Genomic DNA, 20395 nt, shown 5'->3' with positions numbered 1-20395 from the left:
GGTCGTTCGCCGCCGGTGACCGGTGCATGGGGAAGGAGCGGCGGGAAGGGGCGGTACGGACGGGCTGCACGGAGCCTGCCCCGCTCCGGGTTGAACGCAGCGCGCCGCAGCCCCGCCCGCGCTGTGATTGGCGAGAGAAAGGGAGGGAGCGGGTGCGCGCCAGGCCGCGGCGTGTCGCAGCGAAGGCGTCCGGCTGGCCCCCTCTGCCGCGGCGCCGCGCGTTCCGGCCTGAGCGTGTGTGCGGGCCCCGGAGCGGAGCCGAGCCGGGCTGGCTGTGAGCTGCCGGCGCCGCCACTGCCATGGAAAGGGGAGGCGGTGGCAGCGGGTGATTCCGCGCCCCTTCCCCGATGAGACTGTGGCTGATCTGGCTGGGCTGCTACACCCTGTTCCTGTGGGTGCTGAGGAGGAAGATGTGGGCTGGCCCTGCCAGGTACCTGAGGAGCCCTTTATCCAGGTCCATCTACGTGAATATGATGGGCAGCCACAGCCACCCAGCCCCGGGCGCCAGAGAGAACCACCAGGTACAGCCCCATGGCAGCTGTCCTTCCCTTCCCGCGTCTCCCCCTATCCCTGTTCCCGGCGGGGCTGGGGGAGGCTCCCGGGTGGGCACGGCGGCCTCCCCCCACCCTCCCGGGGAGCTCCGCGGGGGACAGCGGGAGGAGGGTGCGAGGGGAGTCTTCGTCCTCCGGGGCGTCCTAAGTACCGGCCGCTGCGGGAGCGGGGCGGGAGGAGCGGATACCCTGGGGCAGGCTGAGGGGGCACCGGGCCGGGCAGCGCCAGACAAAGAGAGGGAACAGCTCGGTCCTGCCGGAGAGAAAGTTGACGTGTGGAATGCGTCCGGGAGCCTGCTGTGAGGAGAGGCGAGGTGCTGGTGCTGGAGCTGCTGTGGACTGGGGTGTTCGCCGCGGGGGTTCTTCGGAGCCCGGCGGTAACGGCGGGGTGGGAAGCCAGCGCTGTGTCCCCTTACTCAGGTGAGGCGTCGGGTTGGGTGTCAGGGCTGCCTCAGAGATGTAAACCGTCTGCCAGGTGGGCTCTGTGAGTGCACTTGAGTGAAGTTTGCAGGTGGTGTTGAATGGGGTGGGTTTGTAATCACAGAGACGCTTTTAATTAATACTAGAGGAAAATAGGAAAAAGTGAGCAACTGGGAAACTGTGAAGCTCACGGTGGTCTTGGAACAGTAGTAGATGGCAAGCTGGAAATGAGTTTGCAATGTGATATGACTGCAATAAAAGGTTAGTGCTATACTTGGGCAGTACAGGCACGTGAATCAGTACTTTGTGGGAAATGAGGGGCTATACCCTTGCAGTGCAATGGCTATGTGACATAATTGCGTTTGGAATATATTCAGATCTGCACTATATTTTACCAAAGTGCCACTGAAAATCTGGCAGGAATTCAGAATGGCTAATAAAAACTCTTAGTGTTGAAGGAATATACTAACTTATTCTAAGTAAAATATACAGAGCTGAGCTAATGAAGATGATGTAGCATAAATACTTGAAGACTGCTGTCTAAGGTAGAACAGAATTATGCACTGTAATTCTTCAAGCTTGCCTGTTACTGAAGCGTCTTTAGTGCTCTGGGTGGGCACTGACACCCAGAATCTTGCTACGGAGTTATTGGGGTTTAATGAATATGGTCTGCAGTTTGGATCACTCAGTGCGTAAGTACAAAGAGAAGCAGAATTCAGATTTACAGAAAAGACTTCCTTCTGGTGAACAAAGAAAATCTGAAAGTCTTTTGTGTTGTGAAAAACTTACTTGAATGACAAAGTCAGCGAAGGAAATGTGTTATGGAGATGATTTTGTCATCCACTGGTAGATGGTCTGCATTGAATAATTTCAATTTCTCATTTATTGGATCTAGATTTTAAACATAAAGTATGGATTATTTAGGGAGTTTAGTAAGATTTATGGTTACAGAGCTGGTGAGGTTACTCATAAGTAAGGATTGCATGTTGAGGCCCCAGGTACTTTGACTGCGGTTTTACTGACTTCATTAGTTTTACGTAAGTTATCTGAAAGAACATTTTCTTCCTTTCACTAATATTAGGCAAGAGTTGTCAATACTTATAATTTTTACTATAACAAAGGTCTTAACATATCTTTTCAGATCTTTGTGCTGTAGTTTTTCTGCTGTTGTGCTACAAGAGATTGATTCCTGTCATTAAACTTGTGTCCTGAAAAGGGCTCTTCATGTATTGTACATGAAGGAAAACAAAAGTAGTTTCTGTTCTGAGAAAGTGATTCCAGAATTAAGGTGTTTTTCACCAGTTTTGTCATTTGAAATTTGGATTGGTTTTATCCTGTGTTGCCTTTGGTTTGTTTTGCTTGGGTTTGTTGTGGGTTTTTTTTTTTCCCTTCTATAATTTGCTATCGTATCTATTGTTTACTAGCGTTACCTAGGTAGCTGCCAGTAAACCTTATTGGCAAGATTAACCATGTGGAAGAAATTAGAGAAGGTCTATGAACAATGCCTTATTTCTGGAAACAAGTTTCTCTTCTCACAATTGTTGCCATCATCATCCTGCCAATAGTTATGTCAATATAGATCAATGTTTAGAAGTCTTAAAGACAAGAATTGTAGGACTGTTGATTTCCATGGCCAGATGCTGGAACTACAGGTGACAGTTCAGCGCAGAACCAAGGTGTATGAGCTCAGGTATAGTGTATATGGCATCATATTGCTTATGGAACAAAGCCTGTGTTTCCCAAAGCTTTGATGGTTGGATGCTTTTTTTCTGGATTGAAAATGGCGACATATGGAAAAAGGCATCTGAGCCGCTCTAGACATGTCCAGTCTGGATAAATGAACTAGACACACAGCCCAGCCTGCTCCTTGGGTTTGTTCACTTCTGCCAGGCTCCTGAAATTGGCTTCTGAAGATGGATGGACAAAGTACACAGGCTGCTGCTTTAGTGGTTTTTCATGACTCAATAGGGATTCCTTTTGGGAATCACTGGACTATGCTGATTCATTTAACTAGCACTATGCTGCAATGAGAAAAGACTTAAACTGGTAAATCGGCTGCCTCGGGGCTCTCTGTGCCACGCTCCATCATGTGGCACAAACTTGCTCAAGATCTGGTTTTTAAAGGAATCATTTACTTCTGCTGCCTGCAAGTGTGTTTGAAAGTACAGTTAAGAGCCTGATTCTGCCGGAAATGTACCCATTACACAAGTGGTTTTCAAAGTAAACCTAAGCAGGCTTATGTTTGCTCTTTGGCTGGAGGCTCTTGACATCCCTTGCTGCTTTGGGTCAGTGTTTGATGGAACCCCTGTTTATGAATCTGGCATAATGATCTTGGTGCAGCTGTCTGCTGCCCTCTGCTTGCTGGCACTATTATTGTGAAGCAGCAGGATGCTAGAATAATAATCTTGTCCCATTATTATTTACTTTATAGTAGAGACTGGAAGTTTCATTGTGCTGAATGCTGTGTAAACATGCACTAAGTGACTGTTCCCCTCCCAACTAGGTACAACAGATGTGAAGGGATCAGGATAAGAGCACACCTTTTGCATTATATGGCTATAGATGCAATCTTAGATGTTAAAACATTGTGGAGTTACCCCAGCTGACCATTTACTGTCCTTCCACATGCATTTTTACAAAATTCTGTTAAAACTCTCAATCTCTCTTTAAGATACTTATAACTCCCTATCTGCACAATAAACACATGCAGCCAGATTAAGGAACATTATTGCAAGAAGTAAAGGGGAGATAAGAGAGTGTTTGCTGGGAGGAATAACTCTTGATGTTAGAAAACAAACACAATGACATTAGAGATTCTATTAGCAGGGCTGACAATAACTGCATACGTGTAGGAGAGTGGAAAAATAGGAGCAACATTCTGAATTAAAATTACATTTAAAACTTTTTTTTGTAACTTCTGCATATTGAGCAAAGGGGGTTTTAGCTTGGCATTGCACCCTAGCAGTGAATAACCTTTTGAAGTTTATTGTCAGTGCTGACGTTCCAGAATGCTGCAGCATTACAGGTATTTGCTGGAGGTGCAGAAGATGGCCATGAGGGTCCTAAAATTTCAGGATTTATGTTTGCCTTGTTTTGCACAGGGTTTTTTTCTGCATATAAGTAATGTAAAACAGCTTTTAAAGGAGTTTAGATATGCCTTACATGGGGATAATAAAATAGTAGAATATTTTACAGCTTATTACTTTTCCAAATAGAAAATCATTGACTCATTTTACCTTGGGCTTTAGATTTTACCAATATGAAGTGTAGAAGTGCCTTTCAGCTGGTACTGATGAATTCCTAGATGTGGGAACCTGCTCCTATTTTTTAGTAGAGATGCTGGGAGGCAGCAGGTCATAGACATAATGACCTGCCCTTTGGTAGTGGTAAGTGGAGAAACATAGTTCAACACACAGGCAAGCTCTGGTCAAAAGTATTGATTGGATTCTTTATCTCCTTTCCTGGAAAAATACTGCAGATGCACTTGCTGATTGGGTTTCAGGGGATGCCTAGGGAAAAGGTGAGAATGAGTTGGAAGATAGAAAATAATGTTATCCCACTTAATACTATTTTGTCAGTGTGGTGCTGTTGCATAGAGAACCTGCGTTTGCTTTCTGGGGAATTTACTTTGTAGAATTCCTCAAAAGTGCCAGGTAATAAATAAAGCAAAAAGTAAAAGCATTATTTCTTAGAAAGCAATTGGTCATTACTTGATTACAGTTCAAATCTAAGTGAAATTAATCCTGAAGCTTGTTGAAAAGTCTGTAGGAAAACCTCAATTTTTATATTTACAAAAATTGTTAACAGCCTTCCGTGTATTCAGTTTGTTTTAACTACTTCTGGTTTTATATTCCTGAATTTTTTAATGATCCTTTATTTCTTTCTCTAGTGGTATGTCTGCAACACAGAACAGTTATCTGAATCCCTTCAGCCTATTTTTGTCCAGAGTTACCTTGACCAAGGAACACAAATCTTCTTAAACAACAGCATTGAGAAATCAGGCTGGCTGTTTATCCAGCTCTATCACTCTTTTGTGTCCTCAATTTTTAGCCTGTTTATGTCTAGAACATCTATCAATGGGTAAGTGAAAAGTCAATCTTAGATAAAATAAATACAGTTTGGATTTAGAGTTTTCAGGTGTTCAGCCATACCCCTTGGTCTGTCAGCTTTTAAATTTGTAGTTTTCCCTTTGCTAGTCTAACAGATCTGAAATGCCCTACTGTGCTCTTTGTGCCCAGCCCTCTTAATTGAAGAACACCATTTCCTGTACAGGGGGACACAGGAGGTAATTGCAATTAATAAGAGACAGTTGGAGAACTCTAATTGTATTTTATAACAATTATATTAATTTCCTTCTGAATAAGAGTGTTCTCTTTGTATCTCTTCCCTCTGTTTTCTCCCTGCCCCAGCCTTGCCCTTTACCTACAGCCATATCTGTATCAGTTATTGTTGTGATTGTCCTTGTTGAAGGTGGCTGTACCCAGCCAGTTCTGTATTGCATCTAGAACTGTTTCTACCATAGAGTGTGTTCACACCCACTGCACACATGAGCAAATCACTAAATAGTCAGAAGTGGGACATGGTTTAGTGTGTGATGTTCCTGTCCATGGCACGGGGGTTGGAACTAAATGACCTTAAGGTCCTTTCCAGCCCTAACTACTCTGTGATTCTATGAAGTTGGCAAAGTGTTGTCTGGTAACACAAATTTGGAACAGAGTTCTGTCTTACTCTGTAAAACTTAATTTCACCTCCATTTGTCTGTTAGCTGTACTTGACGAGATAACTTCTGACACAGCGTGTTTGACTGGTGAAACATCAGGAATGCAGGGAAAGAGTTTATAAAACCCTATTTTCCTGGTTTTACTGCATCCCTCGCTTGTGTGGCTGCAGGGGCAGGTAGCAGATTGCAGGGACTTTAGTATTTTTTCCGAAAGAGTCAGTGCCTTGTTTTGCTCATGTCACCCCATTCAGACTTATTTTTAACAGCTTGTCAGTTTTGACCTTATGAAGAATGCAATTTGTTACATCTAACTGATTTTTCCACCATCCCCATCTCTGCATCTACTACATGCTTCTGTACAGTCTGATATGAGGATAGTAGCTGCCTACCAAGGCTAGAAAAATAATCTTTTCCCTTATTTTCTAACCAGATGACTTGATGAGCCTCCCTGTGGTGTTCTTAGTTACTTGTAGCTTTATATAAAGGTTTCTTTGGTCTCGTCTTCTTCCTTTCTTTTCCTCTTTTTTTTTTTTTCTTTTTTTTCAAAGGCCCTCCAGTGCTTTGAATACCACCTCATCGTGCTGTTAGGAATAATAGCTATGAGCCAATTACCAGTGTGGACTGACTCAAGTGTACTGCAAGGGGGCTCTACTTAAATTGTCTGTGTTCTGTTTACTTTTATACATTTATTATCCTGCTTTAGTTTCTTCTGCATGACTTTGTATACTCTATCCTTTTTGTTTGTTTCTTTGTGCTTTAGTACAGTCAATCTTTCCTTGGCTGCCTCCTTTTCGCAGGATTGTCTGATTATCTTTGTTTAGCATTTTTCCCACCTTGGACAGAAAAGATTTCTGTTCATTGTCTTTGTTTAACCTGCTATCCAAGGTATTTGTCTACTTTCAGACTATTACTGACCAGTTCTTTTTCCTCTGCTTGTTCTCCTAACTGTTTCATCTTGTGAATTCTGTTATGACAACTGAAATCTGTCACTGTGTAGTCTTCAAACAGTTACAGGCGGATATGTCATTGACTTGATCCATGAGGAATCCAACTGTCACCTCTACCCAATTCCTTAATGAGTTCCCCATTTTCTATTCCACAGCTCTTCATGTTGAATGCAGGATCTGCAGACAGCAGCAAAAGCCATTGTAACATACAATTAAAAAAAAAATCCCTTTTGTTACCCCAGCAGTGTTAGCTCCATCCCTTCTTTAAATCTGTTTCCTGGCTTCTCTCCTAGTTCCATATTCTATTCCTCATTCACTGTTCCCACTTCTGTGTTGCAGCCATTTTATTTCCTCTGTTATTTCATTTATTATTATTATTATTTTCCTAAGGTAGGTGGCAGAGATCCAAATCTGCAAACACGACAAATAAGGTCCAGCCTTTATCTTTTCCAGTCTTTCTCCCCTCCTCCTTTTTTTTCTTTTTTTCTAATGTGATCATTTTCTTGAGCTGCACCCCGTGAACTCTTCCTCACCTAATCAAATTCCTTCTGAAGTCTTAACCACTGTAACTGCATGTGGCTATGTGTTTGATCTCTGACAAGTGCAAGGCAAGTTGAACTGGATTTAGAATTTATCTGAGCAGTGACCTTGCCTACTATGTATGTAACTGGTTGCTGCCAAAGCACATTCTAAATTACTTCATTGTTCTTCCTGTTAAAGTTCCTACAAAATGGGTCATTTCTTATTTTTACATTTCAGGCTGCTGGGAAGGGGCTCAATGTTTGTGTTTTCTCCAGAACAGTTTCAAAGACTGCTTAAAATAAATCCAGAATGGAAATCCCACAGGCTTCTTGATTTAGGGGCTGGGGATGGAGAAGTCACTAAAGTCATGAGTCCTCATTTTGAAGAAATCTATGCCACTGAATTGTCTGAAACGATGATATGGCAGCTTCAGAAGAAGAAATACAGGTATTGTACTGAATACTTCCTACATTGTGTTTATCGGACATTACTGCGGGGTAATCTTTTGTAGTATTTAATGAATGTTCACTATTTTCAGTCAATTCCTGTGTTGCTTAATCCTTATGGAAAAGTTTAACCTGTACGAAAGCAGGAAAACAAACATATCTGATGTTCCTTCTTACCAGTGCTTTTGTTACACAGAAGTTCCCTGCAATTACTTAAGACTATGATTCTAAGACAAAATAGGCAGCAACCATTTTGAATTCTCTTTCTTCATAGCTTGCATAAATTGCTTTAATCAAGGGAGTCAGAGATGAAAATCAGGCAAACAGCCTAACTGAACAGTCCAGAATTGGAAGAGGAAGGCAGATACTGCAGAGAAAGCAGAGTTTTGATAATAGGGATACCTCAGTAATCTGTGTCTATCTAGTCCTAAAATGTAGACATCTGTGTAAAGATCCTTTTATTCTTGCTCTGCTTAGCTCCTGCTGTTAGATGGAGTAACATTTAGTAACTAAACCCTCGCACTTTCAGAACTTTGTTCATGCATTCATCACAGCTCCTGCAGGTTCTTGCAGGCAGCAGATCCAGTCTTGTTGAGTATTTCAGGCACTTTTTCCCTAGACTTCAACCCAAAGAATGAAGAAACTGGATTTCTTTTCTTTAACCTGTGTTTTGAGAGGAAACATAATGGCTAATTTTGAGTCTGGGTTTTCACACTGGCAAAGCAGAGTGGATAGATTGCAGCAAGCCATTCATCATATTTCAACTTTGTTGTTTCTTGAGAAGTATCTTCAGTTTTATTCTAGGACAGCACTTTTTTTTTCTTCTAATACCTGGGGGTTTGGGGTTTGTTTCCTATATTGCCGGGTGGCTATAAGGCAATACACAGGTTCTTATAGCTGGATATATAGCCATGCCCACTTTTGATTGTTGATTTAGTTTTCTTTTCTGAAAGATCAGAAGCATCATATCTGTCTCTTCTCATTGCCTAGGTGGCTGACCTTACCTGCATTATAAACACATTCATAGGGAATTTTTGTCTTCAGTGGCTCTCTTTGAACTCAGCTTGTGTTTGTTTAACAGACTGTATCGTTTTCTCCTTTTAGAGTGCTTGGTATAAATGAATGGCAAAACACAGGATTTCAGTATGATGTCATCAGCTGTTTGAATTTGCTGGATCGCTGTGATCAACCACTGACTGTATTAAAAGATATTAGAAGTGTACTGGAGCCAACTAGAGGCAGAGTCATTCTAGCATTAGTTCTGCCATTTCACCCATATGTGGAAAATGGTAAGTACACAGATTAATAGCTATTTAGGCAGGTAAAGAAAACATTTGTAGGTTACAGTATCCCAAATTAAATGTTTAATTGGCATGTTTGTATTTAATTTTTACGAATAACTTGTACGGTGCACATTCAGAAGTGAATCATAGGTAAATAGGGCATATGATGTAAGCTGTTTTCTTAATTCCTAAACATGTGTTGTTGACACCAACAAAAAGCTCAAATATTGAAGTCACATATCCTGTTCTGCAGGTTGCCACCTTTGAGCTATGTTGGAGCAACATGGGAAAACAGATCTCTGATTAGGGCCTTCTGCTGCTATCATATAGGTCACCCCAGTTGTCTCTAGTGACCACCTGAGCAAAGCCATCAGAACTGCCTGTAATGTTGGATAGAGCAGTTCAGGTCAAACTGTTTCAGATGAACTGCACCTAAAAATTCCCAAGGAGATAAGGTTCACTTTCCAACATGGGCTCTCAAAGTAAAATAGGGACCCCTACTGATACAAAGTATCAAGCACTGTTTATGTTGTATCAGTAATGGAAGTTGAAAAGTAAAATTCAGTGCCAAACCCCCATTATTTCCCCTAGTTGCATTTTGAAGAAATACATGAGAGATTTTTGGGTTAATCTGTCCCTATGATTAAACTTCAAAAAAGACTGGAAACTGTTTTTTTACATGCCTATGATTGTGGATTGAGGCACCCTAAAGCTGGTTTGAATTTGAGGAGGCTGGTGTTCATCAGTTATCATTGGAATACTGGTTGTCCTTGAGTATTAAGACTTGTCTGTGGATAGGCGTGTAGCTCCAGCAAATACACAACCGACAGCCTGAACATTCTGTCAATGAATATGATGAAATGTAATCAAAATTAATTTTTAAGTATAAAAAATAATTCCCTCAGGTGAAGAATTGCTTAAAATACAGTATTTAAGCAAATAATTTTGTAACTATTTTGAAAAGTAGCATATCTTAAATGAGATGGGAGATGTTGACACGTGTCTGTACAGTATTTCAAGTGTATTTGGTTACAACTTATTGTTCCTATAATGTGGAACAATACAGCTTCCTCTTCTAAAAATTCCTTAAAGTTCCAAATAATAACAGCAGTGTCTTTCTAGTCTTTCATTGGCATACTGGAAGCAGAAATCGGGAAATCATTTGAGTAGCTTTTTTGTTTGTGTACCTTCAAAACTATGTGCCATTGTGTTTTGCAATCGCTATTGCACCTGTCATCTACTTTTCTGAGTGCTGTTGGGTAGCCATGTGACAGAACACATGCAACTTCTGGTTCAACAGGCGGTAGATGAATTAAGGAAGAAACTACTCTGAAGTCCACTTATATCGCTCATCATTAATCTCCCACAAGGTACTGAGAGGAGAACAAAAACTTAAGTTTATAAATCCCAAGGGACTAGAAATCTGCTCTGTGACTCTTGAACTCAGTCATTCTTTCTTGTTGAAAATTGGAATCTGTTGTAAGAAGTCTTGTAAACCTAAGTCATAAAAAAGTGGTGGGGACTTATAGGAGATTAGTCACTTTCCTTAAGGCAGTTTTGTTTCCTTAATATGTTGTGAAACTTAAAAACATACTCAGTTTTTGTTTATCACTATTATGGATATGGATCCATATAAACTTTAGACAATGCAAATTAACACACACAAAAGTTACTGTCATTTCACTGGAGCTTTCCTACTCATCTATTTAACTGTAGCCTAAAGAAATAGATGATGAACTGCTCGTCTTCATGATAATAAATTGATTTTAGAATTTCATTATTTTCATTTAGCTGTTCTAAAAGATGATGCATTTTAAAAAGTATTAGATAAGTACATATGCTTTATATTTAACAAAAATATATACTTGCAACATTCAAAGAAGAGAACATTTAATGGCTCAAGTAAGTTCTTTTAGAAGCTAATTAAAACCAGTTTGGACTCGTCTGGAGAAACTTCTGAATTTTAGATGGGAAACAAATAGAGAAGACATGAGGCAGGAAAAGTGTTTGCTCCTAGAAATAGAGACACAATTTTGATCAAAATAAGATATTTGGATTATTGTATGTAACGTAATGGGAGGCTAATTGCAGAAACTGTTTATCCGAATAACATAAAACTTGGTTTAAGAGAACAAAGCAAGGTGGAGGAGGAGATTAAAATACATTTCTGTGCTTACTGTTTCTGGAATTACAGTGACACCTAGAGTCCAGACAAAGTAGCTTAATCATAAATTCTTTCTGGGGCTTTACAGAGTTTTATTTTCAACATAACAAAAAATAATACAATTTTGCACATCTAGGTTTGGCAAGTAAGCCAGATGAATCGTAAGGTGTTAGACTAGTCACATAAGAACATCTATTAAATGTAACTTCATGTTTTAATAGGTGCCCCATAGGGTCATAAAAAATCCATTGTATTTCCTAATATAGAAACCATATTTCTATAAAGGCATTATTAGACAGTATGTGACTAGACTAGTTTAAATTTCTCTAAAATAAAAATGTCACAGGCTCCATACTTCAGAAGTAGTAAACACTAGCTGCCTGTGATTGTGCAATTTTCCTGTTGAACACAGTAATTCCTTGTGATTGATTGACAGGGATAAGAAGACAAGGTGGATTTTCTATCTTCCTTGCTACTAAATTGAGCTGTAAACAGTACTGTGCTAGGTGGACCCTTGCTTTGTCTCAGTTGTCAGTGCTCATCTCACTGAAGTGAGAAATGCCATTTCATCTGTTAAACAAAGCTTGGCTTTATTTAAATGGTGATAAAAGATGCAGCTGTTCTTATGTAGGGAGAATCCCTGATACTAAGAGATCTTTTGTTAAAGTGCTGAATTTGTGGATTGGCTACATAATAACTGCTAAAAGAACAGGTACTTTTAAAAAAATACACTCAATGTACTCCCTTGGCTAGCTAGCATACTTCTGTGTTCATGCTTGCCTCCATGTTGAACAGGCATGTAAAGGCAAAACTTTGTGCTCCAGGTAATCCTGACTTTGCCTGGTAAGAGTGGAAAATGAGAGTTATCTGTCTAGCAAGTGATTTTTTAATACTGCAGGAGCAACCTTCTCACTATGACTGCTACTTTCCTTTCCTAAGTAGCCTAGGAAGAAGCTCCTATTCCAATTGAGCTCTACTATGATATTACATGCATTTATATTGTCTGTTATTTCTGCTTGCCTACCTACAGAATACAGAAGTTTTGCTCTGTTTAAGCTGTTATTAAGACTCAGTAACTGTTGTTTTGTAGTTCTGTATATCTGTTATGTTGATAACTATCACATTAACATGACTAAAATCAAAATTTCACATGTGAAACAAGTTTATTTTCTGTTGCTGTCAATTATACATCTTTCACAAATTCACATAAAAGGAATACATGTAAACTTACGTAAAAATTAAAAAATGCACAGGGTTAAATCTAAACTGATAGGAAACTTAGGAAGGTTAGCAGTTACCTGATGAAGTCTTTTCCCATGGTTCTTATTCTTAAAGAATGGAAAATGGAAGTAAAATGTAATATAAATGCACAACGCACTTGGGTTTGGTGACCTGTTTAGAAAATACTCATCAAGAACACTGCCCTGCAAGGTCTCCTGTCTCCTCTCTTTTTAAAGCAGAGGAAGTATGTGAAGAAGCTTAACTTCTTTATCTGTCCCTTCTTCATCTGTGTGAGAAATACTGAAGAAATCTGAACAGCAGCACGGGCTTATCTGTTCTGATAAACAGTGTCATCTTCCAAATCTTCCTAAGGGAAAAATGGAGAAGTATTTTATTATTGCTGTGAACTTTTTACTTTTTAAATAACACAAAATTTCCTTTTCCAGGCAAACTCCATTCCTTTATTGTTTCAGTAAACTCCTTTCTCCCCTCTATCCAATTGGTTTTGGTCATGTGACATCTATGGGATTCAAAGCGTATTTCCCTTCCTCTCGGCTTTTCCTAATCTCCAGGGAGCACAGAGGCAGTAAAACATATCCCTTGTTTTCACTGTGTTTGTATCTGATGCTCAAACCAAGGACCAGGTCATGTCAGCAGAGACTTGAAGTCTTTAAAGGGGTAATCACAGAGGGAAACAATTGGGGCCAGGTGGAAATAATGAAGTAAAAATGCATAGAGGAGATTCATGCATTTGTTATATGTTTCTTTGGTTTCTTCTTGAAGTAGTGCAGTCTATGGTCAGAATAGGAAAGAATTTATACCATTTCTCAAGAGCAGCATTTTCAAAGCAGGATTTTGAAGCCATTTGTTTGCAAATACACGTGACTTCTAAAGTTGGGGTTTGTTGGGTTTTTTTTTTTGTAACTTAACATGGCATGTGCACAATTACGGTCATTATATAAGACATATTGGCATGAATTTGGAATGCTGAAAGAAGTTGTGTGGCTTTACCCAGTGATGTTGAATACTTAGTTTAGGCTGTGGATGTTGAAGGAAGGGGAAGTATCTGGAAGAATGTTGTACAGCTTTTATAACAGCTCTGTAATGTTCCTGTCTAGCTATCATTTTTTCAAAAATGGACTCTTAATAGCTCTATGCATTTCACCAAAAGTCCAGAGGCCCTTGTTGGGACCTCTTCTTGGCAAATACAGATTTATGGAAGCTTCATTTTTAAATGTTCACACATACATTCTATAAAGTATATGCTATCATGTGTATATATATAAATGTATATGTATTATCATTTAGAATGCTTTATATTGTCTTTGTAGTGCAGAATACTTTTTTTTTGAGATCTTTATCAACTTTTAGAAGTCCATTTCCAGAGGATATGGGAATAATACACTCTTAAAAAGTACCAGTTCCTGGTTTTCTCCATAAATGTCAGTATTGGTATATAGATACTCACAGGCTGTTGGCAGTGCTCGGTGTATCTCTGATTTTGAAGTTCCTGGGCAATTGCTTGAAAAATTTTTCGTCCACTGGTGATTTTCTGCAAGTTATTCAAACACTTGATGTCAGTGCTATGTATGGTTGAGGGAGCATCTTTTTCTACCTTTTATGATTCTGATTTTTCCCCTCTATATGTCTTTGGGAATCTTACTAAATAACACTTTAAGAACTTACAGTTTGACAGGTAGAAGGGTTATTACATTAGCATTATATCTCTTAACTTACATGACTTTTTTAATGGATATTTAAATGTATGGCTTCTACTTTTTTTCAAAGATACATGGTGATGGAGGTTCTAAATAGACTTGTTTTAAATCCATTAGGGGTTACCTGAATGCAGCATTTAAACAAATAATTAATAGCAAAACATATTACTTTCAGAAGGTTGAACAAAATTTACTTAAAACTTAAAGGAAGCTGTGTACTAGAGGTGGCCTTTACATAAATTGACATCCTGTATCCAACTTGTTAAATTTAAATTAGTGAAATGTAAGTTCATTTACTAGTTTTGTACAAATCTGAAGTAAAGCCTTAGCAGCTCTGAATGTTTCTTTAACCACATAATCTGTTAATCACAAAATGAATGCCCAGTATACTTTAAAAAGATGGGGAAAAAAAGCTCTAAATCAGCGACAAAGCAAATGAACTGATAACATACACAGTTTTCTGTTCTTTGGTCTTCATTCCTGCTTTTCTTTAGCAGCTTTGGTTTTAACTAGAGAGAGATAATAAAGAACAATTAAAATGTGAGATGCCAACTGCTAAGGTAGCAGAATAGTTAAAGGTGTTGCTCTTTTACAGTGTCAAACAGTTTGTAGAGAAAAGTCCTTAGATCAGCTTGTACCATTGAGAAATCAGAGACCTTTTCAGCCATGTAAGGCCTTTTTTAGCTTCTGGTAGTAGACACTGCAAGTAATTTTGCTTTGAGTACAGTGGAACCTGCCTGAAACACTGCCTAGTTCTCAAAAGTAAACCAGTAGCATCACAGATAACCTATATTCCCCTGAAAAAGGCTTAGTTAATGTTTCCCACTATACTACTTCACCTAGTTTAAAGAAAAACAAAACTAAAAAAGTCTGTCCTGTCTTTACGCTTACACAGTGATCACTGCAGCAAAGAACCATTTTAGCATATCATACCACTTAGGGCTGTGAAGTCCTTATTCTCATGTCAAAGTCTCATTATTATGTAAAGATTTCACTTGCAGGTTTGCGTGTTTATTTTAACTAAACACAAATTTTCCTCTAGCTTAAAAAAAAAACAACAACCAAACAACCCCTACAACAATAACTGTGTGACTTTTAACCAGGTGCATTCTGATGCATTTGTTTCCTATAAGCATAAAACTTCTTCAAAGTCTCTGATGTGTTTAAATTTTACCAAGGTCTCTCTTCCACGTATGATGTATGAGTATGATGTGTGAATAGAATTTCATTACACAAGTAAAGTCAGTCTGTGGTCACGAATACTTTGACATGAAATCATTTTAAAGGAAACTAATCCAGAGAGTTGATGATTTACAGTGGTAGTTTCTAGTTTTTGCTTTTTTGAGTGAGCCTCAACAGATAATCTCCAACTTCCTGATTAATACTCTCAGGATAATTTTAACTTCAGGATACCTTTTCTTTTAGACACTTTACTGAAAAAGAAAACTGGGGTTGCTATTGAGAGTACAGGTATGTGCCACACAAGAGTTTGCAGATCTGTGAAGCGTATGAACTTCAACCAACTGCCTCTTTGAAACTTAAGCATGAAAGTTAGGGAATCTAGGAATGTCTTTTTGTTCTCCTAATGGAGATGATAAAACTGCTTCATTTTACAAAATTAACAAAATTAGAAAAATCACTTTCTTACCTTGTAGACTAAAAAGAATGCGAATATGGTAGCACTATATAGAAACAGTGAGGTTGAGGTGATGATCATGAAGATGAAGCCAAGTCTTCTGTTGCTGTGCTGCTTCTCTGCTCCTTTATTGAAAGTGAGTGTTAGAATAAAGGACAGGTCTTCTGATACACATAATTTTCTTCAGATTCTGCATTTCATCACCGTTCCTCTGAGGAATTAAAAGCCCCTTACACCACTCAATATTTGTCAAGTTCATTTTCAGTCTAAAATATTTAGTGTGATCACTTTTGTTTTGTTTCCCTGAATGTTCATGAGGACAATGGAGACTTGTTATTTTTATTATGAACCCTTCCTTTGGGGTAGACAGAGAATAGAATCCAGTTTTCTGGATATCTTAATACAGCTCATAGGCATTTGTTCGGAAATGCAATTAGAGGAAAGAAGGAATATAGGAAAGTAATAATCCAGCTAGGTTGTTTGTTTTGTTTTGGGGGTTTTTGGTGGGTTTGGTTTTGGGTTAGTTTTGAGTTTTTTGTTGTTTTTCTTTTTTCTATATTTTAGGCATGCAAAACTGAAATGCAGATAATGAGGTCTCATCACTTTCTTAATTAGAAGGCAAATGATGCAGAAGTTCAGAACTAAGCCTTTTTTCTTAAGCTGGCACAGTGAATTCCCAGTTCTGAGACCCTGTACTCTGTTGCATGTATTTCCACTAAGTGTCAGTTTCTCTACTTCTCATTTTTCTGTTGTACTTCCTTTCTGATAGCCATTAAAATCTTTTATCTAGGAGGATGTAGAGTATTGTTAGATAACACAAGTGCAAAACTTCTTTCTTTTATAGAATTCAGGAGTCATTTGCATCATATGACAATAGTCTAATTAGCAAGCAAGGTTAAAATGCTTATTCATAAAATCCCTCCATGGTTTTACTGTTAATATTTTAATACAGTTATACTACTAGCAGTTCTGTTGGTATTTCCATCTTAAATGCCATCCTTGAAAGTGTAAATTAAGAGAATATTTAGGAAAGATAATGTATTTATTTTAAAATGCTTCATTAAGAAGGAATGATCAACTGACCTGCTTTTGTTAGTACTGTTCCATCTCCTGTTTGTTTAGAATGGGGTGAACTTGAATCTGAAAATGCTACTCCACAGATATAGACAGCATTGTCATCTACAGTCAGGTTACTGATTTGAAGTAAAATGTTATTCTTAGATAAATGTACTTTGTACTTCTGCTGATCTATGCATCCTGGAGTACACAAATCCTCATGCTTTTTAGTTAAAAAGCGAAACCATAGAACTTGAGGTGGAAACGAAGAACATCCAAAAGCTGAGAAAGTACATGTCAGGAACACAGTGTGCATGGAATAGTCAACTTCCTGAAATTTGGGTTGTGTTACAGTGACTTGGCAGGTATCTGTAGCACCTGTTGAGAATAAACAACGGTAATGTGAGGGACAGTTAAAAGCCAGGCACAATCTAAAAAGAAAATAAGAGACTTCTGGCTCATTTGAGAAAAGGTGGGAGGAAAGGAGGAAAACCAACTGTGTTTTGAACTTGAAAGTTTTAAGGTTGTTTCCAGCAAACTTTTCTTTTAGGTAATTCCTGCAGCTTGCCTGTATGTTCATTTAACAGCTTTACCTTGGTGGTAATGTGCTTAGCTTTCTGTTTTTCTGAAAAAGTAAAGGGAAGAATAATCTATCTGAAATACCATGAATGTCTCCTTTGGCCCTGGAGAAGACCAAAAGAATTCCTTGTGTAGTTCCCCACCTCAGATTTAGTCCTGAGTGTTTTGGGGGTTGATGGGTGGTGATGGGGTAGTATGACATAGCTGTAGATGCTCAGTGCAGTAGTTCTGCAAGGTTTTCTCTCTCTACTGTTCCTGTTCTGAGTCAAGTGAGACAGCCAATGGCAGGCAGTGGAAATGTCATAGATGCAGTCATTTATAATTTAGCATTTTCATAACATTGATTAGAATTTATAGTAGTTCCTAGATATTCTTTCACTTTGTCACACATATTGACTCTGGGTTTCTAAGGATAATAATATTGCTTGTTAGTTCTGACATTTAAGAATGTGTGCAGAGAAAACAGGAAGGTTAATCAGAGAATAGAATTCTAATAAAGGAACTGAAATGTGAAGTTTAATATGACTGGTCTGGGAGATTTTTTCTAAGTCCTTGAAACCCATAATTTAAATATTGTTTTAGTCTATTTAATTTTACTCAAACAATGGAATTGAGATATTGCAGTGAAAATGAAGGTTGTTGCTTAACAGCATCATTTTCTACTTCCTAGAAAATAACAAGTGAAGAATAAAAATAAACTGAAGTCTCTTAATCCGCTGCTGATACACAATTTATAAGCCTGTCCATGGTGGACAGTCAGCATTGTCCCTTCATAATTTTTCTCACTGAGTGTTTTATGGACAGATCCAAGCAGATTCAGTGTCTGTGACTTCTACAGGAATAAAATGAAACTACTTCTGTGTCAGATCACCATCAGAATGGCTCCATAGCAGCTACGGCAATCTGAAGATTGTAGTAATATGAGTTGTTGGTGTACTTGCACCCTGTGTGGTGAAAGGCAGTAGCTTGTGCTTCTGTAGCTGATCCCCTACTCTTTCCATGTTAATCTGGGGGTCACAGTGGCTTTGCAGGGCAGAGCTCCATGGCTGCAGTTTATGTAGATACTGTCTGCTGAGCTCCTCTGAAACAAGCACAGCTGCACTGAAATGCTGACATACTGCTGCTGTGAAGTTCTTTGCAGGGAAGCACAGTAGGATTTGACCCAGAAATCTTAGGTTACAGGAGCATTTCAGGCTTTTGGAAGTAAAAGCTAACAGTTGTTTAATTTGGAAGTTGTATGAGGATAGCAGAAACTAGCTTGATTCTCAGTAAAACTTTTCACTGCTCTGATTTCATAGCTATTTGCAAATCATAACATTTTTCAATCTTGACTGTTATTACATGGGAAAATACAAGAAGTTAAAAAAAAATGTCTTACCAGCTCCGTGCAGAATCCAATGTAACGCCAGCATGAGCACGTTTTTTAATTTGTTGAAAGATGCCATTTCTTCTACCTCTCTGGACATGATTCTGCTTGAAGGAAGAGGAACTTAGGAAACATTTGGAGTTGCAGAACCATCTGAATCACAAGATTTAGAGCTTCCTGTTTAGAAGAGTGTTTACTGTTGCATTTAGCAAGCTGGTTAAAGGTACAGACCAAACCAGAAAACATTTGTTATTTGTGCATGGTATTACTTGGAAAATGAGTGAACAGTTTTAAATTTTGAACTTCTGAGAGCTGTACCTGTAATCCTTCAGATTATTTCATTGGTTATAACAAATGACAACATGTTTTCCACTATGCTACAAATGTTTGGCTTTGTAATTTCATGTGACCCTAAGCAGTCTTTACCATCTCAGCTAGTAGGTGGCCACTGGAGGAACAAAGATTCCGTAGCCAGCCATTGTAATGTTGTGGTCTACAGATGGAAGCTTCACAGCAAACCATCATTTTCAGCTTGCCGGCTCTGTTTACTGTAACTATGTGAAGACAGCTTTGGCCAGGCAGTGGGCAGAAAGAAAGAATTTTATAATGCTGGAAAACATCTTCATTAAATAGCCTGTCTGACCATGTCTGCTGAACACCAGCCTCACTAGTGGAAGCATCTTTTCAGCCAGTCTTGGAATTGCTAGTTAAAAATGTAACAAAGATAATCTTAAAAAGGAGCTGCTTCTGAACAATCAGCAAAACTTGAGCTGATCTTGCAACATCTCCACAAATGGCTAGTCAGCCTCCTCTTAGAAGTGGAGTGGAATACAATCTGTGTAATATGCTCTCTGTAAGAAAACACATCACACAATAAAGTTTTCTTTCTAATTTAAACAAACTTATTTTGTTTTCTCAGTAGGTGGCAAGTGGGAAAAGCCCTCAGAAGTTTTGGAAATCAAAGGGCACACTTGGGAAGAACAGGTGAATAGCCTGCCAGAAGTTTTCAGTAAAGCTGGTTTTGCCATAGAGGCTTTCACCAGACTGCCATACCTATGTGAAGGTGATATGTATAATGACTACTATGTACTAGATGATGCTGTCTTCGTCCTCAAGCCAGTGTAAGCACGTATGAAGTAAATCCTCAGAACCTTAACCCAAGATGCAGCCTCTGAAAGAGGAGTTTGATTTACGGTTACTTAAAGGGAGGGAATTTGGGATTGCCATGCTAAATAAATACCATGTGAGAAGTTTAAAGGCCAAAATACTAATGTATTTCTTTGTAGTGTGATTAGGAGAAAAGTTGTTTTTTAAACAGACTCTTAAGTTGAGATTGTCTTTTTTTACCAGCTCTTAAATCAACAATACATTCTGCAATCCAGCAGTAATGAGGGATATTTTTTTATACATACCTGCAACAGGGGTCAGATCCAAACTAAAGCAATAGTTCTGCTAATGATGAAACTGATACAATGTGAACTGTTGTTAAAGAAATCAAGTGAAATCTGGCAATAAAGGTACCCATTCAGTTGAAGCTTTGGTGAATACAAACTGTTGAAATGGATATTCTTCCATGCTGAGTTACGTCCTTTCTTACTGTCGTTCTTCCCGTGTTTTTAATCATGCTAATAAACTTTTTTTGAGATTACTTTTTGCATCAACTTTTGTGTTCATTTTTGTAACCATGGCCGCACTTCTCTGCAGCAGCTGCTCTTTGTGTTGAGAATCAAGCTTTCAGAAGCAGCCTAACCTTGTGGAGTTTTTTT

General features: G+C 38.8%; 2 protein-coding genes across 2 annotated transcripts; one reads left to right on the top strand and one right to left on the bottom strand.

Annotated features, from left to right (window-relative positions):
* Positions 1-347: 347 nt before the first annotated feature.
* Positions 348-19754, top strand: METTL9 (methyltransferase 9, His-X-His N1(pi)-histidine; the record flags this gene model as incomplete). The annotated part of the gene is made up of 5 exons (XM_080619875.1): positions 348-521; positions 4861-5051; positions 7398-7607; positions 8711-8895; positions 19549-19754. 5 exons carry the CDS (start codon positions 348-350, stop codon positions 19752-19754), a joined length of 966 nt encoding a protein of 321 aa, XP_080476001.1.
* Positions 12458-18724, bottom strand: IGSF6 (immunoglobulin superfamily member 6). Its single transcript, XM_080617398.1, has 6 exons — positions 18642-18724; positions 16712-17062; positions 15641-15753; positions 14445-14501; positions 13743-13826; positions 12458-12641 (listed from the first exon to the last, which is right to left on the bottom strand). Exons 1-6 carry the CDS (start codon positions 18706-18708, stop codon positions 12603-12605), a joined length of 711 nt encoding a protein of 236 aa, XP_080473524.1. The 5' UTR covers positions 18709-18724; the 3' UTR covers positions 12458-12602.
* Positions 19755-20395: the final 641 nt, after the last annotated feature.

The sequence above is a fragment of the Psittacula echo genome, assembly GCF_963264785.1.
Source record: "Psittacula echo genome assembly, chromosome: 5".
NCBI lineage: Eukaryota > Metazoa > Chordata > Aves > Psittaciformes > Psittacidae > Psittacula > Psittacula echo.
This window is presented reverse-complemented; position numbering and strand designations above follow the sequence as displayed.

Bases quoted from the DNA above. Each gene is read 5' to 3' on its own strand.
- IGSF6 (XM_080617398.1), bottom strand. From the start codon at position 18,708: ATGGCATCTTTCAACAAATTAAAAAACGTGCTCATGCTGGCGTTACAT. The intron at 17,063-18,641 runs GTAAGACATTTT...TATTCTCAACAG, and splicing joins TTGGATTCTGCACGGAGCTG to GTGCTACAGATACCTGCCAA. The intron at 13,827-14,444 runs GTATGTTATCAG...AATAACTTGCAG, and splicing joins ACCAAAGAACAGAAAACTGT to AAAATCACCAGTGGACGAAA.